Here is an 18,402-nt window from a genome sequence, read left to right as displayed (position 1 = left end):
CCTTTCCCTACCCCCCAGTGCCATGGAGGTAGGGTGGGTTCTGGCAAGGGGAGCTCCAGGCTCCCCTTACCTTAGCATGGCTGGAGCTGGCCTCAGCTGAAGCAGTCTGGACCCTTCCTTCCACTATACTGGTGCCGCCACTGGAGTTTGTGCTGTCTCCACAGCAATCGCAGCCCCTCTCCAGCCCATGCCTGGCTCCTTTTCGATGTCCCGTGGCCGGAACTGGAAGCCGCGAGTCAACCAGAAGTGTCAACCCCTTCCACTGGATGTGACATCATCTGTGCGGTCCCAGAGCCCGGCGTGATCTCTGACCTGCTGTGGGTCCGGAACCACTGACAGGGCCTGCACTTTCATCTACCGCACCTGGTAGTGAAAACCAGAGCCCCACCAACCTCCATCTGCTCTTAGGGATGCGGGGGTGGCGATCTTCACTAGGTAAGTTTCACCTGGCCTGTCCAAAGGGCCTCTGCCCCCTTTCAGGACTTTCTGTCTGAGCCTCCCTGGCTCGGTTTCAGGTGTTGTCTCCCCTCTGAGGGAAACACAAATAACTGGGGAGCCAACAGGGGAGGATGAAACTTCAAGAAGGCTGGCATGGTGTTTCCTACAGAGGGGGGGAGCCAAGGTCTCTTGGGTGTCTGTCCTGAAAGATGATTAGAAGAAATGATACTAACGCATGTTGTGTATTTCTGATGATCAAGACAGGGCAGTCGTATAGCCAAGTATGACAACAGAAAAGTCACATGCGACCATCCATTTTGTATTCCTGGTGCTGGACCAGGTACAGTCATATAACCGGCAGAGAGTGACACGAATACTTCAACATTCCTGATTAACAGGATATAGTCATGAAACCAACAGAAATGTCACTAACAATAATTCAATGTTGTGCGTTTCTGATAAGCAACCATGCACAGTCATATAACAAACAGAAGCACTAGCAAACTTCAATGCTGTGCCTTACCGATCAGCAATAGTGTACGGATGTATTTTTTTTTTTTACTTTATTAAATTTTTTATTTTACATCCCAGATGAAAACATCCACATTAAAATTTCTTCTTACATGAAAGACATTTTGTGCTCTACAAACTATTATTACCTTGTTTCTTCCCATAATTATCTAATTTATAAAACCCTACTAAGCACACTGATATAAAGTTACTTATGGAAACACACACATTGCTGCTAGTAAAACACTATCTTATTTATTTCCCAAGAAATTAGGAAAGCTAACATAAAGTAGTAAAAGGACATTACAATATCACGCAGCTTACAATCAGAACATATAATACAAGAATATGAAAGATACTTATCACAAGGTCCTCCTGCTGCATCGGCTAGGCTCAGACCAGGAGAGGGCCTTCACCATGAGGTTTAGGTCGGAGCCATCTCCCAAAGTAGGCCGAGTCACCACATGGCATGGTCTTACAGCAAAACAGAGAAACATTGTCTGTGTGTGAGCCTTTTCATACAAACCCACTCGTAGCCACCCCCATTTGCCTTCCATCCAATAGATGTCGCCAAGAGGCATTCCTTCACATGTATGTCCATTCTTCAGGAAACATGCTGTATTGTCCATTATTGATCAGTGTCCCCAACGATGAGCCACCCAGCTTGCTTTTATTCCCTTTGAAGCCTGCAACCACACACACATCACAGCAGGGGGGGTCCGAGTCCAGCCATTGTTCTTCTGATTACAAAGCTTTCATGTGCTTCATTCATTTGAGGCTAAGTGGCTACCTCAACCATGAACAAATACCAGAAGTATTATATGAATTCAATCCAACATATCCCACTTTGCGCCTGAAAGGCGCATACCACCCCTCTTCAGACACGGTTCCTATTAAACAATCCATAACTGTCCTAACGTGTGTGGCTCCCCAACATGTGTTTCTGAACCAGTACCTATGGAACAGTCCTTAGCTGTGTAATGTGTTGTGGTTTTCAACATGTGCTTCAGAAACAGCTCCCGTGGAACAGTCCATAATGGTCTTACCGTATTGTGTTTTTCAACATGTGCAGAAACAGGTTCTATGGAGCAGTCCATAATTGTTTTATCGTGTGGTGCTTCCCAACACGTGCCGCTTTGCCCCTGAGTGATACACCACCATCATTCTTCAGCGACAGCTTCCATGCCACCATTCTGGATCTTCGGTATCTTCAGGACGGCAATACGGGCAGGGGGTGTCCATTCACTCACCAGCACACATTCAGAGTAACAGATCAACCAGCTTTCAAATACCGAGTCTTGAGGAGGGCCTTTCTTGCCCATATTACTAGCCTACAATACCCATAGGTCACACTCTACCACAAAAATAAATCAACTTATTGCAATAATATATACATATGTATGTATTACGCACCCCGCTCCCAACCTCCTATAACCTTTTACTGTAAATACGGGTCGGGATTAGGCAGGCTTGCTCGCAGCGGCGTTGCAGGGCTCTGACTTGGCAGCAACGTCTCCAATTTGTACACAGAGAGCTCACCGTCAAATCGTCCCTCAACTTGTGTAGACAAATGGGAGACCCTTCTAGATAAATATCGCTTAACTACACATATAAGTTTACAACAATTACCAAACCCACACAATTCCACCCCTGTGCCTGGATTTCAGAGATCATGCCTATTGTATACCATCCACCTCTACCTACGGTTAGGTTCAAGGAACCCTCTAGTTCCATGACTAACACTACACCGGTATTCTTTAGGACAAAGAAACAAACTCGCCTATGTCCTAAATAATACCTGGGTGCCTTCTTCCCAGCAATGACCTCTCCATCCAGAATACAGAGAGAAATAACTTCCCAACATTATTCGTTCATCCCCATGTATTGACCTGGCCTACAAAGGACATCATGGTCATGCTTCCGACAAAGGGAAATATCAACCTGCCTCCAGCGTTCATCTTCTCTGATCACATGTGTGATATAGCCTCAAATGCAACAAGATAGAATCCCCAGTCAGTAAGCTCATTGATGCCACCAAATATACAGACCAAGTCTGCACTTCTGTATATGAGAACATACAGCATAACACCTTTCACAATCCAACTTAGTACCACCCATACAGGCATTCGACCACTACTTTGGATTAGTGTAAGCAACGTGTTTTGGCAAAATCTTACTGAGCGGTGATGCTAACTCATCAGGCCACTGCCCCTCATACAGAGACGGTACAATCAGCTTGATGTTGGCTGATATTTCCACCTGCCACAGAGTGCGCGCCAGAGCCAATGACAGGTTTCTGTCCTCTCTACCAACCTCTCAACGTGGTTGACAAAATCCGGAGCCATTCTAATCTGAGTGTTTCTGTGACTTCATTGAATGTTATCAAGGATGCCACCAATCTCCTGGGAGAACAAAGTCACACTACTTCTCTGAAGCTATGGCTGTGAGTTTGTTCCTCAGGAGGCTGATGTCCCCTCCATTAATAACACCCATCCCAGCTATTGTTCCCCCCCAATATAGTGCTGAATACATCCCTCCTCTTTCGGGTTACTCCTCAGAAATAAGCAACCTGCATGGACTTGATCGCATCTCTGGGAGTAAGTCACTGGTACAATAACCGCACTTGATTCAGTGTATACTCAGCACATATAGGGTGATAGGTTTTTGTCAACCACCGTGAGATGTTGCAGCACCATGTGGTGAAGTCCTACGGTACCCTGGTAGCCAGCATTTGTTCCCTTTATTTTAACGGAGCATGCTCCTGTGTGTATTTACTGGCATTATCTGTGCAGGGTTTCAACTTCTCAGGTGAGACATCAACCAGGCGTATCTTCCCCATGTCTAGTTCTGGTGTCCCGCATGTCCAGTAACCGAAAGCTTCTCTCTAGGACCGCTAGGATTGAGACACCACCCCTACGAGGAAGTTTTCACCCCATTGATGTGTCACCTGGCACCCTTTAGTCTGACCAACAGCTACCTTATTATGCATAAGTGCCGGCCTGCCTCCTAGGTACCTGCACCATATTAACTCCGTTACATCAATACATGTCATACATTAAAACCTTTCTTCTTTCAATTCCTCCTTCCAACAAAAAAAACACATATTTTACATTTTCATGTTTTGACGGATTGGATGTGTCATAATTCTTCCCCAACCTCCAACCCATTGCACATGTATAAATAACATGTTTGCATTCATCAGGAGAGAATTCAGAAAAAATATTTCACAAGTTCTCTTGCTAGGCACAGTCTTTCAGATTCAGCATTAGCACCAAATTGTCCATACCAAAAAAAAAACTAGTATAATCTGAATCTTTCAAGTTTTTCCTTTTTTCCTCTCCTGATGTTTATCAGAACAAATTTGTGGTATGGTGTGGCACAGACAAACTGCCAACCAGATGATCATCTGTGATCCATGTTCCAGAAGTCTCTCCAATTCTCGCTCCACCACGATTCTGGAAGTGAAAAACAAGAGCAGTATCAAATTCTTATCCACAATATCTGCTCGCTTACCATGTTTACTTATAGTTCCCTCCTTGGAGCCCAGGACTTCAGTATTCCTGGCTTCTGCAACTCTGACCAAACTATCCAAACAACCATGACCTCTTTAGGCTAAACCCACTGTAAAATGGATCCCCATGGTATGTTAAAAAAATGTTTAAAACTGAACGTCAGTGTTGCTTCTCAAAAACTTCAAATTTTACAAGCTACAAAGACAATGCATCTATCTGTATCTTTACGATATATGCACTACCCCCTTTCAGGTGACTGGTTCTAACTGAGGGCATTGTCAATTCCCCCCCTTTCAGGTGGACTAGACCTACTATTTTTCCACCTGAATAAAAATATAACTAAAATAGACGACTAAACCAATATCAAACAAAAAAAAAAATGTAGAGAAAAAAAAATAAAAAAAAAATGTAGAAAAAATTTAAAATCTGGCCATGATCACACAAATAGCATGACAAGACAACCATCATACAACAATGACAAACACAACTTTTAGTTGACAACATCCATGGACTTTTCTCCTGAGGAGAGTGCTCATTCCAATCTGAAATACAATTAGTTAATGGGGAAAACGAAAAACAAAACAAAGCATATGTATCTCATCACAACACTGTAGCCTCATTTATATCCTTTTTAGTACTATTTATTTTTCATTGTTTGCAAACAATTACTAACTAATGAGCTCATGGTACCATATGATAATCGATTATGCATTTACAATAACCTAACCCATGTTCTGCTATATTTTACCACTGTTGTTCTCACTTTGACAGACCTGCAAACAAACGCAAATGTTAGTATCTAAAGCCGTTTAACTTCTTCCTTGGTCTGTGGAAAAAAAAAAAACACAACGACAGTGATTACACACAATTATCATGACAATTGACTTTTTAAGTCCCCAAAGCCTTTCCCATTAATGCAATATAGTTGCCATACCTTTCTATACTACGCAGTGGTATTGGAAATCTTTGCCATATTACTCAAGAAAAATGTCAATGCCATTTGCGTCCAATTACATACAAGCCAAAATGGTAGATTAGCCCAGGGCGCAAATATTGGAATGTTCATCCAGTCTTGTTGCTGGCTGTGCTTAGGGTGTGGATTGTCATTTCTTATCTCTCCTTCAGCACTGTGTAATCTGTCCTGGCTGCTATCTCTCATATCAGGCCTTTGAGTTACGCTGTCCCTGTCCTGGGTGGGGGTTTTCATTGTAGATACCTGTACTTCTGGGGTTTCCTGTTCCATGCTAGCAATTTTAAGGGCTTTATGAAATCTATGTCTATGCCTATTCCATTTACTATGTCTGAACTTTCACTGCCTTCCTGTACCTCTGCTTATTACGGACACATCTGCCTTTGACCCATACTCCCTTTCCCTGGATTCTTGACAGAAGTCGCGTAGGGTATTGACAAAATTTTGGTAGGATCTAGCATTCCTCAGAGCCATTCTAGTGGGATAGCTTACATAACACTTATTGGCCATTGAGTATATGAAACTTGCATCGTCCTCCAATAAGTCAGGACAGTTGAACACTTTCATATACAATGCAAGATACTCACTGCAGAACAAAATTGGGTCATCTCCTCTCCTAAATTTCATTCGTTGCAAATCACTCATACCATTATCACGACTGTCCACAATACGCTGCAACTCTTTCCTCCGCCCCTCTGCATCTGCTAAGTTATCATTAACTTGTGCCGATAACTGGCCTACCAAAGGTCCTGGTAGCCATGCTTTCAGAAGAGAGCATGCATCCTCATTACTCAAATGGAATTTAACTACTAGAGCTTCAAATTTATTGGACAGACTCATTGGTGATTCCAGGGCATTAAATTCACCCAAAATCTGGCACAAAGTAAGTCTCTCTTGGATTGTAATTAAACTCTCATTCTGCCTTGAAGCTATAGGTGCCATATCAGACTGTGTTTCATCACGGCCCTTCTCCTCATTGATCGTGCAGATATCGGCCAATTGGCATGTTCCTTTGTGCTCATTGAGCGATACCATAACTTTCTCTGTAGTAAAAGGCTGGGAGCGTACATTTGCTAATTCTCTTTCTAAAGACATAACCAACTCTTCCATCTCTGACAACTTCATTCGCAATGACTCTAAAACTTTGCTCTTCATATCACATTCCATGCTGTAACTGTGGAGCTGTTCTTGTAGTTCACTGTTTCTCTCTGACAAATCTCCTGTCTTTGCCCGCAATTCATCTATCTCATCACTGGAGGCTGTTGCAATCTTTAGAAGGTTTTCACTGACTTTCGCTATGTCCTCACCCAGACGCCTCCTCTCTACTTCCCACTTCCCCCCCATTTGCTCAGATATAACTTTAATTCTGAGCAAAACTGAAATTTCATTAGCCAACTTTTCTTTAACTTTTTTTAGCTGTTTGCCCGATAATCTGCTATTATGTTGCTGACACTGAGATAATAGAACCTTATACTGGCTTTCAAGAGTTTCATCTGCACATGAATGGTAACTGGCAGAGGCATACTTTTTAACATATGTATACACAAGTTCCATTTCACAACCATACAATCCACACAATACACACTTCTATTTGTACTAACGTACCATCACTGCATTGAGTACTAAATCAAACTCAATTATCGTTAGCTCTTACAACTCACAAAAACAAATCGCTCTTCTAGCATTCACTATTCTTAATTCATTACCACTTTTACCTGATATCATTCAAAACAATTCAATTTTTGCCTATCCATAGTACAGACTCACCACACTTAATGTGGCATTATCAGTTGCCTTGTACCTGAGCACTTCTGTCCTGTAAGTTCTATGCAGCTTTTAGGATTGCCACATGCTAATTGGGGTGCCAAATGAAAGACATTTTGTGCTCTACAAACTATTATTACCTTGTTTCTTCCCATAATTATCTAATTTATAAAACCCTACTAAGCACACTGATATAAAGTTACTTATGGAAACACACACATTGCTGCTAGTAAAACACTATCTTATTTATTTCCCAAGAAATTAGGAAAGCTAACATAAAGTAGTAAAAGGACATTACAATATCACGCAGCTTACAATCAGAACATATAATACAAGAATATGAAAGATACTTATCACAAGGTCCTCCTGCTGCATCGGCTAAGCTCAGACCAGGAGAGGGCCTTCACCATGAGGTTTAGGCCGGAGCCATCTCCCAAAGTAGGCCGAGTCACCACATGGCATGGTCTTACAGCAAACAGAGAAACATTGTCTGTGTGTGAGCCTTTTCATACAAACATACACACCCACTCGTAGCCACCCCCATTTGCCTTCCATCCAATAGATGTAGCCAAGAGGCATTCCTTCACATGTATGTCCATTCTTCAGGAAACATGCTGTATTGTCCACTATTGATCAGTGTCCCCAACGATGAGCCACCCAGCTTGCTTTTACTCCCTTTGAAGCCTGCAACCACACACACACATCACAGCAGGGGGGGGTCCGAGTCCAGCCATTGTTCTTCTGATTACAAAGCTTTCATGTGCTTCATTCATTTGAGGCTAAGTGGCTACCTCAACCATGAACAAATACCAGAAGTATTATATGAATTCAATCCAACATTACATATTCATCTTTTCAGTGTTCTTACTTTACAATATGTATCATATACCTTTTCCTCCTTCCACAAACTTCTACGTGATTGTCTGATGTGCAGCCAGAGGAACATAATCTATCCTAGGCATAGCCTAAACTCCAGATACCAACCCTTCACCCACCAGTGAAGGAACGGGGTAGTTCCAAATAATGGAAGTCTGAGGTGTGTGAATAAACCACAGTAGTGGTAGCTGTAACCCTACTACTGCACATGTATGAGTAGGTGTAGTTAGCCCACACACAGGTGGGAGCGAATCCAAGCATCTAAGGTCTTAACGAGCACACACCCAGAAATCAATTAGGTCATCCTCAGGAAGAGGTGATCACAATCTTAGCCTGGAGGCAGACACCTGAAGGGCTTTACACTAAATACAGGCTAGTCTATGTAGTGCTAGCATAGAGGTCTGCACCAGGAACCAGTGAATTAAGGGTTGCAGGACAAAATTTATGCTTTTTGTTCAGCCAACAGGTGGGCTGTAGCCCAAACCACAAGAGATCTTGATTAACTCTTACAGACCGATAGATATAGCAGCAGTGTAAGGAGGAATTAATAGGTTGGAACTTGTTGAGATGTTACACATAGCAAGCAACCCCCACAAGGATAATATGTTCAACAAGGGTACCCTTTTCTGTGCTTCCCCACCCTATAGCTAAAAATAAGGAGGCAAGCTTGGAGCTACCTGCCAGATTCACAGCAGCTGGCCTAAGATTTAGATTACCCGGTGTGCATTTGCTGACCAGAGGAAACCACTGTGTTATTCCTGGGATCTCCAGATTCCTGCAAACCACCACACAACCCTTCAAATTAGCCCTTTAGGAATGTTTAACCACTTACAGACCGGACCATTTTGCTGGTCAAAGACCAGACCACTGTTTGCGATTTGGCGTCACTTTAACTGACAATTGCGTGGTCGTGCGACGTGGCTCCCAAACAAAATTGACGTCCTTTTTTTCCCACAAATAGAGCTTTCTTTTGGTGGTATTTTATCACCTCTGCGGTTTTTATTTTTTGCGCTATAAACAAAAATAGAGCGACAATTTTGAATAAAAAAACGCATTATTTTTTACTTTTTGTTATAATAAATACCCCCCAAAAATATATAAAAAAACATTTTTTTTCCCCCTCAGTTTAAGCCGATACGTATTCTTATACATATTTTTGGTAAAAAAAAATAAAATAAAAAAAATAAAATCGCAATAAGCGAATATTGATTGGTTCGCGCAAAAGTTATAGCGTTTACAAAATAGGGATAGTTTCTTATACATATTTTTGGTAAAAAAAAATAAAATAAAAAAAATAAAATCGCAATAAGCGAATATTGATTGGTTCGCGCAAAAGTTATAGCGTTTACAAAATAGGGATAGTTTTATGGCATTTTTATTAATAATTTTTTATTTATTTTTTTACTAGTAATGGCGGCGATCAGCGATTTTTATTGTAACTGCGACATTATGGCGACACATCGAACATTTTTGGGACCATTGTCAGTTATACAGAAATCACCGCTACATAAATGCAGTGATTCCTGTGTAAATGACACTGGCAGTGAAGTGGTTAACCAATGGGTGGCAGTGTAGGGGTTAAGTGTTCCTAGGGGTGTGTTGGGCTTTCATTTAGAGAACACTGATCTCTGCTCCAATCAAATGGAGCAGAGATCAGCGTCACTAGTTGCTAGGCAGAATGAAGAAATGATGTTTACAACGGCACTTCTCCATTCACTCCTCCTGTGAGACGATCGTGGGTATGCCCGCGGCGATCGAGTCCGCGGGACCCGCGACCGGACTCACGGGGGTCCCTACCAGCACGCGAGCGCGGTGCCGCGCTCGCGATGGCAGGGCGGCATTGAAGATTGGACGTACCTGTACGCCAATATGCCTGCCTGTGCCATTCTGCCGACGTACACTGGTCGGGAACCGGTTAAATTGTTTAGTGGCAGGAAAAGCCTGTAAGAGACTCTGGGGGTTATTTATGAAAGGCAAATCCACTTTGCATTACAAGTGCACTTGGAAGTGCAGTCACTGTAGATCTGAGGGGTAGATCTCAAATGAGGGGAAGCTCTGCTGATTTTATCATCCAATCATGTGCAAGCTAAAATGCTGTTTTTTTTTGTTTTTGTTTTCCTTGCATGCCCCCCTCAGATCTACAGCGACTGCACTTTCAAGAGCACTTGCAATGCAAAGTGGATTTGCCTTTCATAAATAACCCCCTCTGTATCTAAGACCTGCAGCTTCTGGCAGAAAGTCGTGTGATTTTACCACGATTTTGTACAGGTCAAAAGATCACCAATGTAAAAAGCAGAAAACTGCCCACATTTTTGGGGAGCTTAGCAGCTAAGGCAAAAGGGAAGTACTCACCCGCTGTTGTCTTTCCCCTTTTTTGCCACAGGGCTCGCTTTCTCCAACCTCGGGGGTCCCACAGGAGGAGAATAGCAGCCAAAAATCACCACCTTCCAAGTGGTTGTTCCGTCTGGAGCGCTGCAAAAATAGGATTTTTGTACTCACCGTAAAATCTCTCTCTGAAGTTCATTGACGGATACAGCATCTTCATCTTGACCTTATGTTCTGCGTCCTCTCCTGAAGGTGGCGATATAACCCTAAGGTCAAGATGAAGATGCTGTATCCGTCAATGAACTTCAGAGAAAGATTTTACGGTGAGTACAAAAATCCTATTTCCTCTTTCGTTCATTGATGGACACAGCATCTTCATCTTGACCTTAGGGACGTCCCCAAGCAGTATCAAAAAAACGAGGGGTGGGAACAGCAAGAAAATAACCCCACCCATAACAACCAGAGCTCCTCAATGGGAGGAGTTACAACCTTAACCACTTCAGCTCCGGACCAATAAACACCTTAAGGACCAGAGGTCTTTTTGCAATTTCGCACTGCGCTGCTTTAACTGGTAATTGCGCGGTCATGCAATATTGCACCCAAACGAAATTTGCGTCCTTTTCTTCCCACAAATAGAGCTTTCTTTTGATGGTATTTGATTGCCTCTGCGATTTTTTTTTTTGCGATATAAATGGAAAAAGAGCGAAAATTTTGAAAAAAAAAGATATTTTCTTCTTTTTGTTATAAGAAAAATCGAATAAACTAAATTTTAGTCATACATTGAGGGCAAAATTTATTCAGCCACATGTCTTTAGTAAAAAAAATGTCAATAAGCGTATATTTTTTGGTTTGCGCAATAGTTATAGCGTCTACAAACTAGAGTACATTTTCTGGAATTTACACAGCTTTTAATTTATGACTGCCGATCTCATTTCTTGAGGTGCTAAAATGGCAGGGCAGTACAAATCCCCCCCAAATGACCCCATTTTGGAAAGTAAACACCCCGAGGAAATTGCTGATGGGTATGTTGAGCCCATTGAATATTTATTTTTTTTGTCCTAAGGGATTGAATAATGACAAAAAAAAAAAAAAAATGTTTTACAAAAAGTTGTCACTAAATGATATATTGCTCACACATGCTATGGGCATATGTGAAATGACACCCCAAAATACATTCTGCTGCTTCTCCTGAGTACGGGGATACCACATGTGTGGGACTTTTTGGGAGTCTAGTCGCGCACGGCACCCCGAAAACCAATCACCACCTTCAGGATTTCTAAGGGTGCAAATTTTTGATTTAACTCCTCACTACCTATCACAGTTTCGAAGGCCATAAAATGCCAAAATAGCACAAAACCCCCCAAAATGACCCCATTTTGGAAAGTAGACACCCCAAGCTATTTACTGAGAGGCATGTTGAGTCCATGGAATATTTTATATTTTGCCAAAAGTTGCGGGAATATTACAAACTTTTTTTTTTTTTGCACAAAGTTGTCACTAAATGATATATTGCTCACACATGCTATGGGCAGAAGTCAAATTACACCCCAAAATAAATTCTGCTGCTTCTCCCAAGTACGGGGATACCACATGTGGGGGACTTTTTGGGAGCCTAGCCACGTACGGGACCCCGAAAACCAAGCACTGCCTTCCGGATTTAAATGTAAAATGCTACCAAAAAACCTGTTAGCGATGGCAGGGATCAGGCCTGACTCTGCGATCGCAGCAGTTATGTGTTTAGTGTTTTGTAAGTGACAGTGATCGAACGATACTGCACTTGGGTGGGCTGGGCAGAGGGGCAAAACGCAGGTGCTAGCAGGTATCTGGGCTGATCCCGCTAACAATGCGTTTTTTTGGAACCCTAAACTGCTGGGGACGCTAGTATAGATCTGATCAGATCAGATATTGATCTGTTCAGATTCTATAGCACTACGGGAGGTGTATGCTTTGCGTGTGGGTGTTAGCGGTACTGGCACTAACCTAGCGCTGCCTGGGGCGACGCAGACCCTGACCCTAAAACCTAATTGATATCACCCGCCGGGTGATCAGGGGGTTAAACCTTTATTGGGTAATAAATGGTGGGTGCCCTGATGCTATAAAAAACAAACTAACCAGAGTCACCCGTAACACTTATACGGTGATCAGTGGTGAAAGGGTTAACTAGGGGCAATCAGGGGGTTCAAATTTTTATTAGGTAGTATATGGGGGTCCCTGGCGCTATATAAAAACCTGACGGGGAACCTAAATAACTAACTGGCTAACCAGCGTCACCAGTGACACTTATACTGTGATCGCTGGTGAAAGGGGGTGAAAGGGTTAACTAGCAGCAAGCAGGGGGTTAAAACCATTATTGGGTAGTATATCGGGGTACCTAGCGCTATAAAAACCTGGCGGTGAACCTAAAAAAATAACTAGCTACCTAGCGACTGTAGCGACACTAATGCAGCGATCAGAAAAACGATCGCTTAGTGACACTGGCAAAAGGGGGTGAAAGGGTTAACTAGCAGCAATCAGGGGGTTAAAACCATTATTGGGTAGTATATCGGGGTACCTAGCGATATAAAAACCTGGCGGTGAACCTAAAAAAATAACTAGCTACCTAGCGACACATGCAGCGATCAGAAAAATGATCGCTTAGTGACACTGGCAAAAGGGGGTGAAAGGGTTAACTCTAGGGGCAATCAGGGGGTTAAATCTTTATTGGGGGGTGATAGGGGGCTACCCTGGACCTAACACTAACTGTCCTGACAGTTTTTACTGTCACAACTGACACTGAATGCATTGATCAGTAAAGAAATGATCAATGCAATCAGTGACACTGTGACTGGGGGGGGGAGGGATCGGGGGGGGGGGGGGTTTGTGTGCCTGTGTGTACCTACATGTCAGTGTAGTGTTGGTGCACACTTACTATTAGTCTTCTCCTCGTAGTCCGGTCAAAAAGACCGCCCCGAGGAGAATGACATCACTTCCTCCTTCCTGTGTAAACAATACACAGTGGGAGGAAGCTTCTCATTGGCCAGGAGCGATCCAGAGGGGGTGGCCGAAAACCAACGGCCATCCCCTCATCATGGAGCGCTCCTGGAGCGAACCGGACCGTCGTATCCAACGGGAGGGGGTCCGATCGGACCCCCCACCCGCTGGAAGGCAGGCACGTACATCTACGTGATTGTGCCTGCCTGTGCCATTGTGTTCACGTACATTGGCAATACGGCGGTCCTAAAGTGGTTAAACAGCCGCCTGCAAAACCTTGCGGCCGAAGAAAGCATCCGAAGATGCACTCACATCAACCTTGTAAAATTTAGCGAAAGTGTGAATAGACGACCAGGTTGGCGCCTTACACACCTGGGAAATGGACGCTTGATGTCCGAAAACCCAGAAGGCACCAATTGCCCTGGTCGAATGCGCCGTGACAGGAAAAGGGGACGCCCGCCCCCTTAAGGCATAAGCCTGAACCACGATCTGTCTGATCCACCGAGAAATTGTGGCTGACGAGACTGCCAGGCCCTTCTTCGGACCAGCCACCGATACAAACAGCAAGTCTGACCTCCTTAAAGGAGCCGTAGCAGACAGATACACCCACAGAGCATGGACCGTGTCCAAGGAATGCAAAGCAACCTCTTTGGGGTGTGACAGCCGAGGGCATAAGGACGGAAGTACGATGTCCTCATTTAGATGAAAGGCCGAAACCACCTTTGGAAGAAACGAAGGCTGCGGGCGCTGCACCGCCTTATCCTTGTGGAGGATCAGGTAGGGAGACTTGCATGACCAGGCCGCCAACTCAGAAACCATCCTGGCAGATGTAATAGCCACTAGAAAGACTACTTTCTGAGAGAGTGTCAATAAGGGGATCTCCCTAATGTTTTCAAATGGCGGTTTCTGAAGCACCAAGAGCACCAGATTCAAATCCCACAGAGGCAGCGGTGGTCGAACCGGAGGGGCCACATGTCAAACCCCCAGAACAAACATACTAACCAATAAATGAGCCGCCAAAGGTTGATGATAAATCTGCCAAGACGATGACTTCTGTGCCCTCAGCATAGTGGAAATTACCGAATCCGACAGACCTCTGTCCCTTAGCAACTGGCTTTCAACAGCCATGCCATTAAAGCCAGTGACAGTAAAGCAGGTTGAAGTATTGGACCTTGCGACAGAAGGTCCTCCCGCATTCGGCAGTCGCCAAGGAACATCAGCCACCATTCTTACCATGACGGCGTACCACGGATGCCGAGGCCAATCTGGGACAATCAGAATCACCAGAATTCCCTCGGCCTCCACTCTGCAAAGCAGATGTTGTAGAAGTTTGAGTGGGAGGCAGGGAAAGGCATAAATTAGCCGAAAATGCCCCCCATGGAGCCACCAACGCATCTGCCGCGTCAGCCCAGGGATCTTTTTACCTGGCCACAAACCTCGGCACCTTCTGATGAGTTGAGAAGCCAGGAGATCCACATCTGCCGTGCCCCCCCGGCAAACGAGCCAAAATACATCCAAATGTAGCGACTATTCCCCTTAATCCAGCATCTGACGACTCAAGTAATTGTTTTCTATGCCCGGAATGTACACGACCTACAGAGCCGGTACACGCCGCTCTTCCCATCACAGGATGTGAGCGGCCTCCAGGGCTGCAGCCGAGCTCCTTGTTCCTCCTTGATGGTTGACATAAACCACCGCCGTGGTGTTGTCCGACTGGATCCCGACCGGACACTCCTGCAGCCTGTGACCATGTGGAGAGGCACTGCCTGATCGCCTGAAGTTCCAGCACATTGATCAGCAGGCGGGGACCCTTCCTGCGTTCTGCGACCCTGAGGCTGACATCCATTGTGATCACCGTCCAATGAAGAGGAAGGAACGACTTCCCAGACTGAAGGGCCGGAGACCTCAGCCACCAGAGCAGGGAATCCCTGACTAGCTGGCTCACCCGGATTTGACAATCCAGAGATAATGGAGATTTGTCCCATTTTGACAGGATCACCTTTTGCAAGAATCGAGTGTGGAATTGAGCATACGGTACCACCTCGAAAGTGGCTACCATGAGACCCAGGACATCAACAACTTCACTGCAGCTTGAAGAGTCTGCAGCTTGTCCGAAGGGAGAAAGACTCTCGCCTCTGAGGAGTCCAGGCATTGAGTCGGCACCAACACCGACTTCTGGAGGTTCAGTACGCTCCCAAAGAGTTTGCATGGCGATCGCCACATCCTCCCTTATTTCTGAGGTGGAAGCTGCTCTCAGAAGGTGGTCGTCCAGGTAACCCACGATTGCGAACCCTCACTGCCTTAGCAAAGCCAGAATTGAGGCTAGCACCTTGGTGAATACCCTTGGTGCTGACGCCAGGCCAAAAGGGAGAGCTACAAATTGTTAGTGCTCGTCCCCGACTGCAAATTGCAGAAACCTCTGATGTCACATATGGGGACATACAGTTATGCGTCCTTGACAGTGATGTAAGTAACTCAGTTAAAATAAACTGAGTTACTTAACGCAGTTACTTTAGAGGGTAACGAGTAATCTAACTGATTACTCTTCCCCTCATGGTAACTCAGTTCCCATTACTTAGGCAGCGTTACCGCAATTACATCTACCGCCCGGGAGGCCGCGCTGCCTGGCTGTTCATTCTGCCGTGGGGAGGGGGGCTTTCGCCGAGAGAGAGAGAGAGAGAGAGAGAGAGAGATGAAGTCAGCTGACATCAATCGAGTGAAGGGGAGGGTCTCTCTCTCTCCCCATGAGGATAGGCATCCCTGGAGGCATTCAAGTGACTGTCTGACGATTCGAATTGCAGTGCAATCGATCCATCCCAAGTCCTCAACCACCTCTGCTTCTTACTGATCCCATCCCTACCCACCATCACTTCTACAACAGAGGTGATGGGGGAGATACGATAGGGATGAGATGAGTGGTGGTGGGGGGGATGGGATCAGTAAAAGGTGCCATCCCCTCAACAAGTACCACCGCTGCCTGCCACCTCCCCCAGTACACCACTGCTGCCACCCCCCCAGCATACCACCACAACTGCCACCCCCCCGGTACACCACTGTCCAACCACCCCCCAAGTACCACCGCTGCCACCCCTGTCACAGTTACTTTGCTGAGTAACTAAATTACTTTTCCAATGTAGTAACCAAGTTACTAACGCAATTACTTTTTGGGAGAAGTAATTTGTAACTAATTACTTTTTTAAAGTAAGATGACGAACATTGGTCCTTGATGTCCAGGGATGCCAGGAAATTCCCCTGATGAAGTGCAGTGACCACAAAGCGAACTGATTCCATCCTGAACCTTTGTTCTTTTACAAAACTGTTGAGGGCCTTGAGAGGACCAGACAGACCCCTTCCTTCTTTGGAACTACAGATTGGAGTAGAATCCCTGAAACCTTTCCGGCGTTGGCACAGGCAATATCGCCACATGGGCTTCCAGACGAGCCGGAAGAAGCTGAAGGCTGGAGGGAAAAAAATCTGTTTGGCAGACAAGAGAGAAACTCTATCTTGTATCCTGATGAAACCAGTTCACAGAACCACTGTTTGGAAAGTAGGGAGGTCTACCGAGCTGTAAACTCCTGAAGGTGACCCCCCACCTCAGATTTGGGCAGGGGCCATAGAGGGACCCCTACACTCCACACTGACCTACCCAGTCATAGAGGGACCCCTGCACTCCACACTGACCTACCCCCTGTCATAGAGGGACCCCTACACTCCACACTGACCTACCCCCTGTCATAGAGGGAACCCTACACTCCACACTGACCTACCCCGTCACAGAGGGACCCCTACACTCCACACTGACCTACCCCGTCAGACACCGCGCCGGTCCTGAGGAGCTGCGGGCAGGATTTAGGTGAGGCCGTGCCTTCGGCCTAGTCCACAAGGCCAGACGCTGCAGCCCCACCTAAAAACTCCTGCCCACAGCTCCTCAGGACTGGCGCAATATCCATATAAAAAAAAAAAAAAACCTTGCTTTGAATCGTGAATGGAGTTTAAAAAAAAAAAAATTGAAAAAAATTTTTTTTTTTTGAGAAAAATCGCCCAGCTCTATCATAGTCGGACCCCTACACTCCACACTGACCTACCCCTTGTCATAGAGAGACCCCTAAATGCCACACTGACCTACCCCGTCATAGAGGGACCCCTACACTCCACACTGACCGACCTGAGATGTAAGGAGACACTCCATTGGGGACCCCTGAGATGTAAGGAGGGACTCTACTGGGGACAACTGATAGCATCTGGTGGCAGGCGATGTGACAAGTGACACACTCGGGGCTCCCACTGGTTCTACATTATGGTGAGTTGAACTATTTTATATTACAATGTAATAATAATGCACTTCAATCATCCTAACACTATAACAACCATGGTGCACAGATGATTGAAGCGCTAACACCAGATGTTTGGAGCATCTTTATTTGCTGATTGTTAAACTTTCTGAAATACACAGATTTCTATTGTGGTGTAGGATCTGGGCCTGCTGTCCCTCCATCCCTCATTTATCTCAGACTCTAACCACACCTTTTTGAGTCACACCCGTTTAAGCCACGCCCACTATTTCACATAAACCACGCACATTTTTTGGCGCGCTACGCATTTTTTTTACCCTATACCACACCTACTAACGCATGCCTGCCCCCTAATTATAAGGCGACTCTGCCCACAGCCAAAAAATTCTGGCGATTTTTTTTACAATGTTGGCAGCTATGCATTGTCATGAAAGGGTGAAACCTTCTAGAGGTCAAGTGGTAAAGCCGCAACTGAAATCATAATAGTAGGAACAGAGCCCAAAGGACAAAAAAAAAAAAAAAAAAAAAAAATGAAAACTAAGGAAGCCTTCACATTTATGAACATATACCCTGCCATATATACAATTTTTGTTCTTGGGTTTATGTACACTAAATTATTCTCTGGCCCTCACCGTTTCTAAAAACCTGAAGCCGTTTCCCTCACACCATTCAGGGTGCTACGCATGAAGAGGAAGAGCTCCTCCAGGAAGTAACTCTAGTCTCCAGGACGACCGGTATGTGTCAC

At 44.9% G+C, this 18,402-nt stretch overlaps 1 protein-coding gene across 1 annotated transcript; it reads right to left on the bottom strand.

Moving 5' to 3' along the window:
* Positions 1-1,029: 1,029 nt before the first annotated feature.
* On the bottom strand, positions 1,030-18,401 carry LOC143935502 (posterior protein-like). Its single transcript, XM_077459428.1, has 2 exons — positions 18,290-18,401; positions 1,030-9,081 (listed from the first exon to the last, which is right to left on the bottom strand). Exon 2 carries the CDS (start codon positions 6,982-6,984, stop codon positions 5,770-5,772), a length of 1,215 nt encoding a protein of 404 aa, XP_077315554.1. The 5' UTR covers positions 6,985-9,081; positions 18,290-18,401; the 3' UTR covers positions 1,030-5,769.
* Position 18,402: the final 1 nt, after the last annotated feature.

This window comes from Lithobates pipiens, unplaced genomic scaffold (genome assembly GCF_037356315.1).
Source record: "Lithobates pipiens isolate NorthernLeopardFrog02 unplaced genomic scaffold, aLitPip1_a1.2 Scaffold_28, whole genome shotgun sequence".
In the NCBI taxonomy this organism is placed as follows: Eukaryota; Metazoa; Chordata; class Amphibia; order Anura; family Ranidae; genus Lithobates; species Lithobates pipiens.
Note: the sequence above shows the minus strand (reverse complement) of the source record. Positions and strands in the feature narration are given on the sequence as shown.

Coding starts and splice junctions, on each gene's coding strand:
- LOC143935502 (XM_077459428.1), bottom strand. CDS start 6,984: ATGGAACTTGTGTATACATATGTTAAAAAGTATGCCTCTGCCAGTTAC.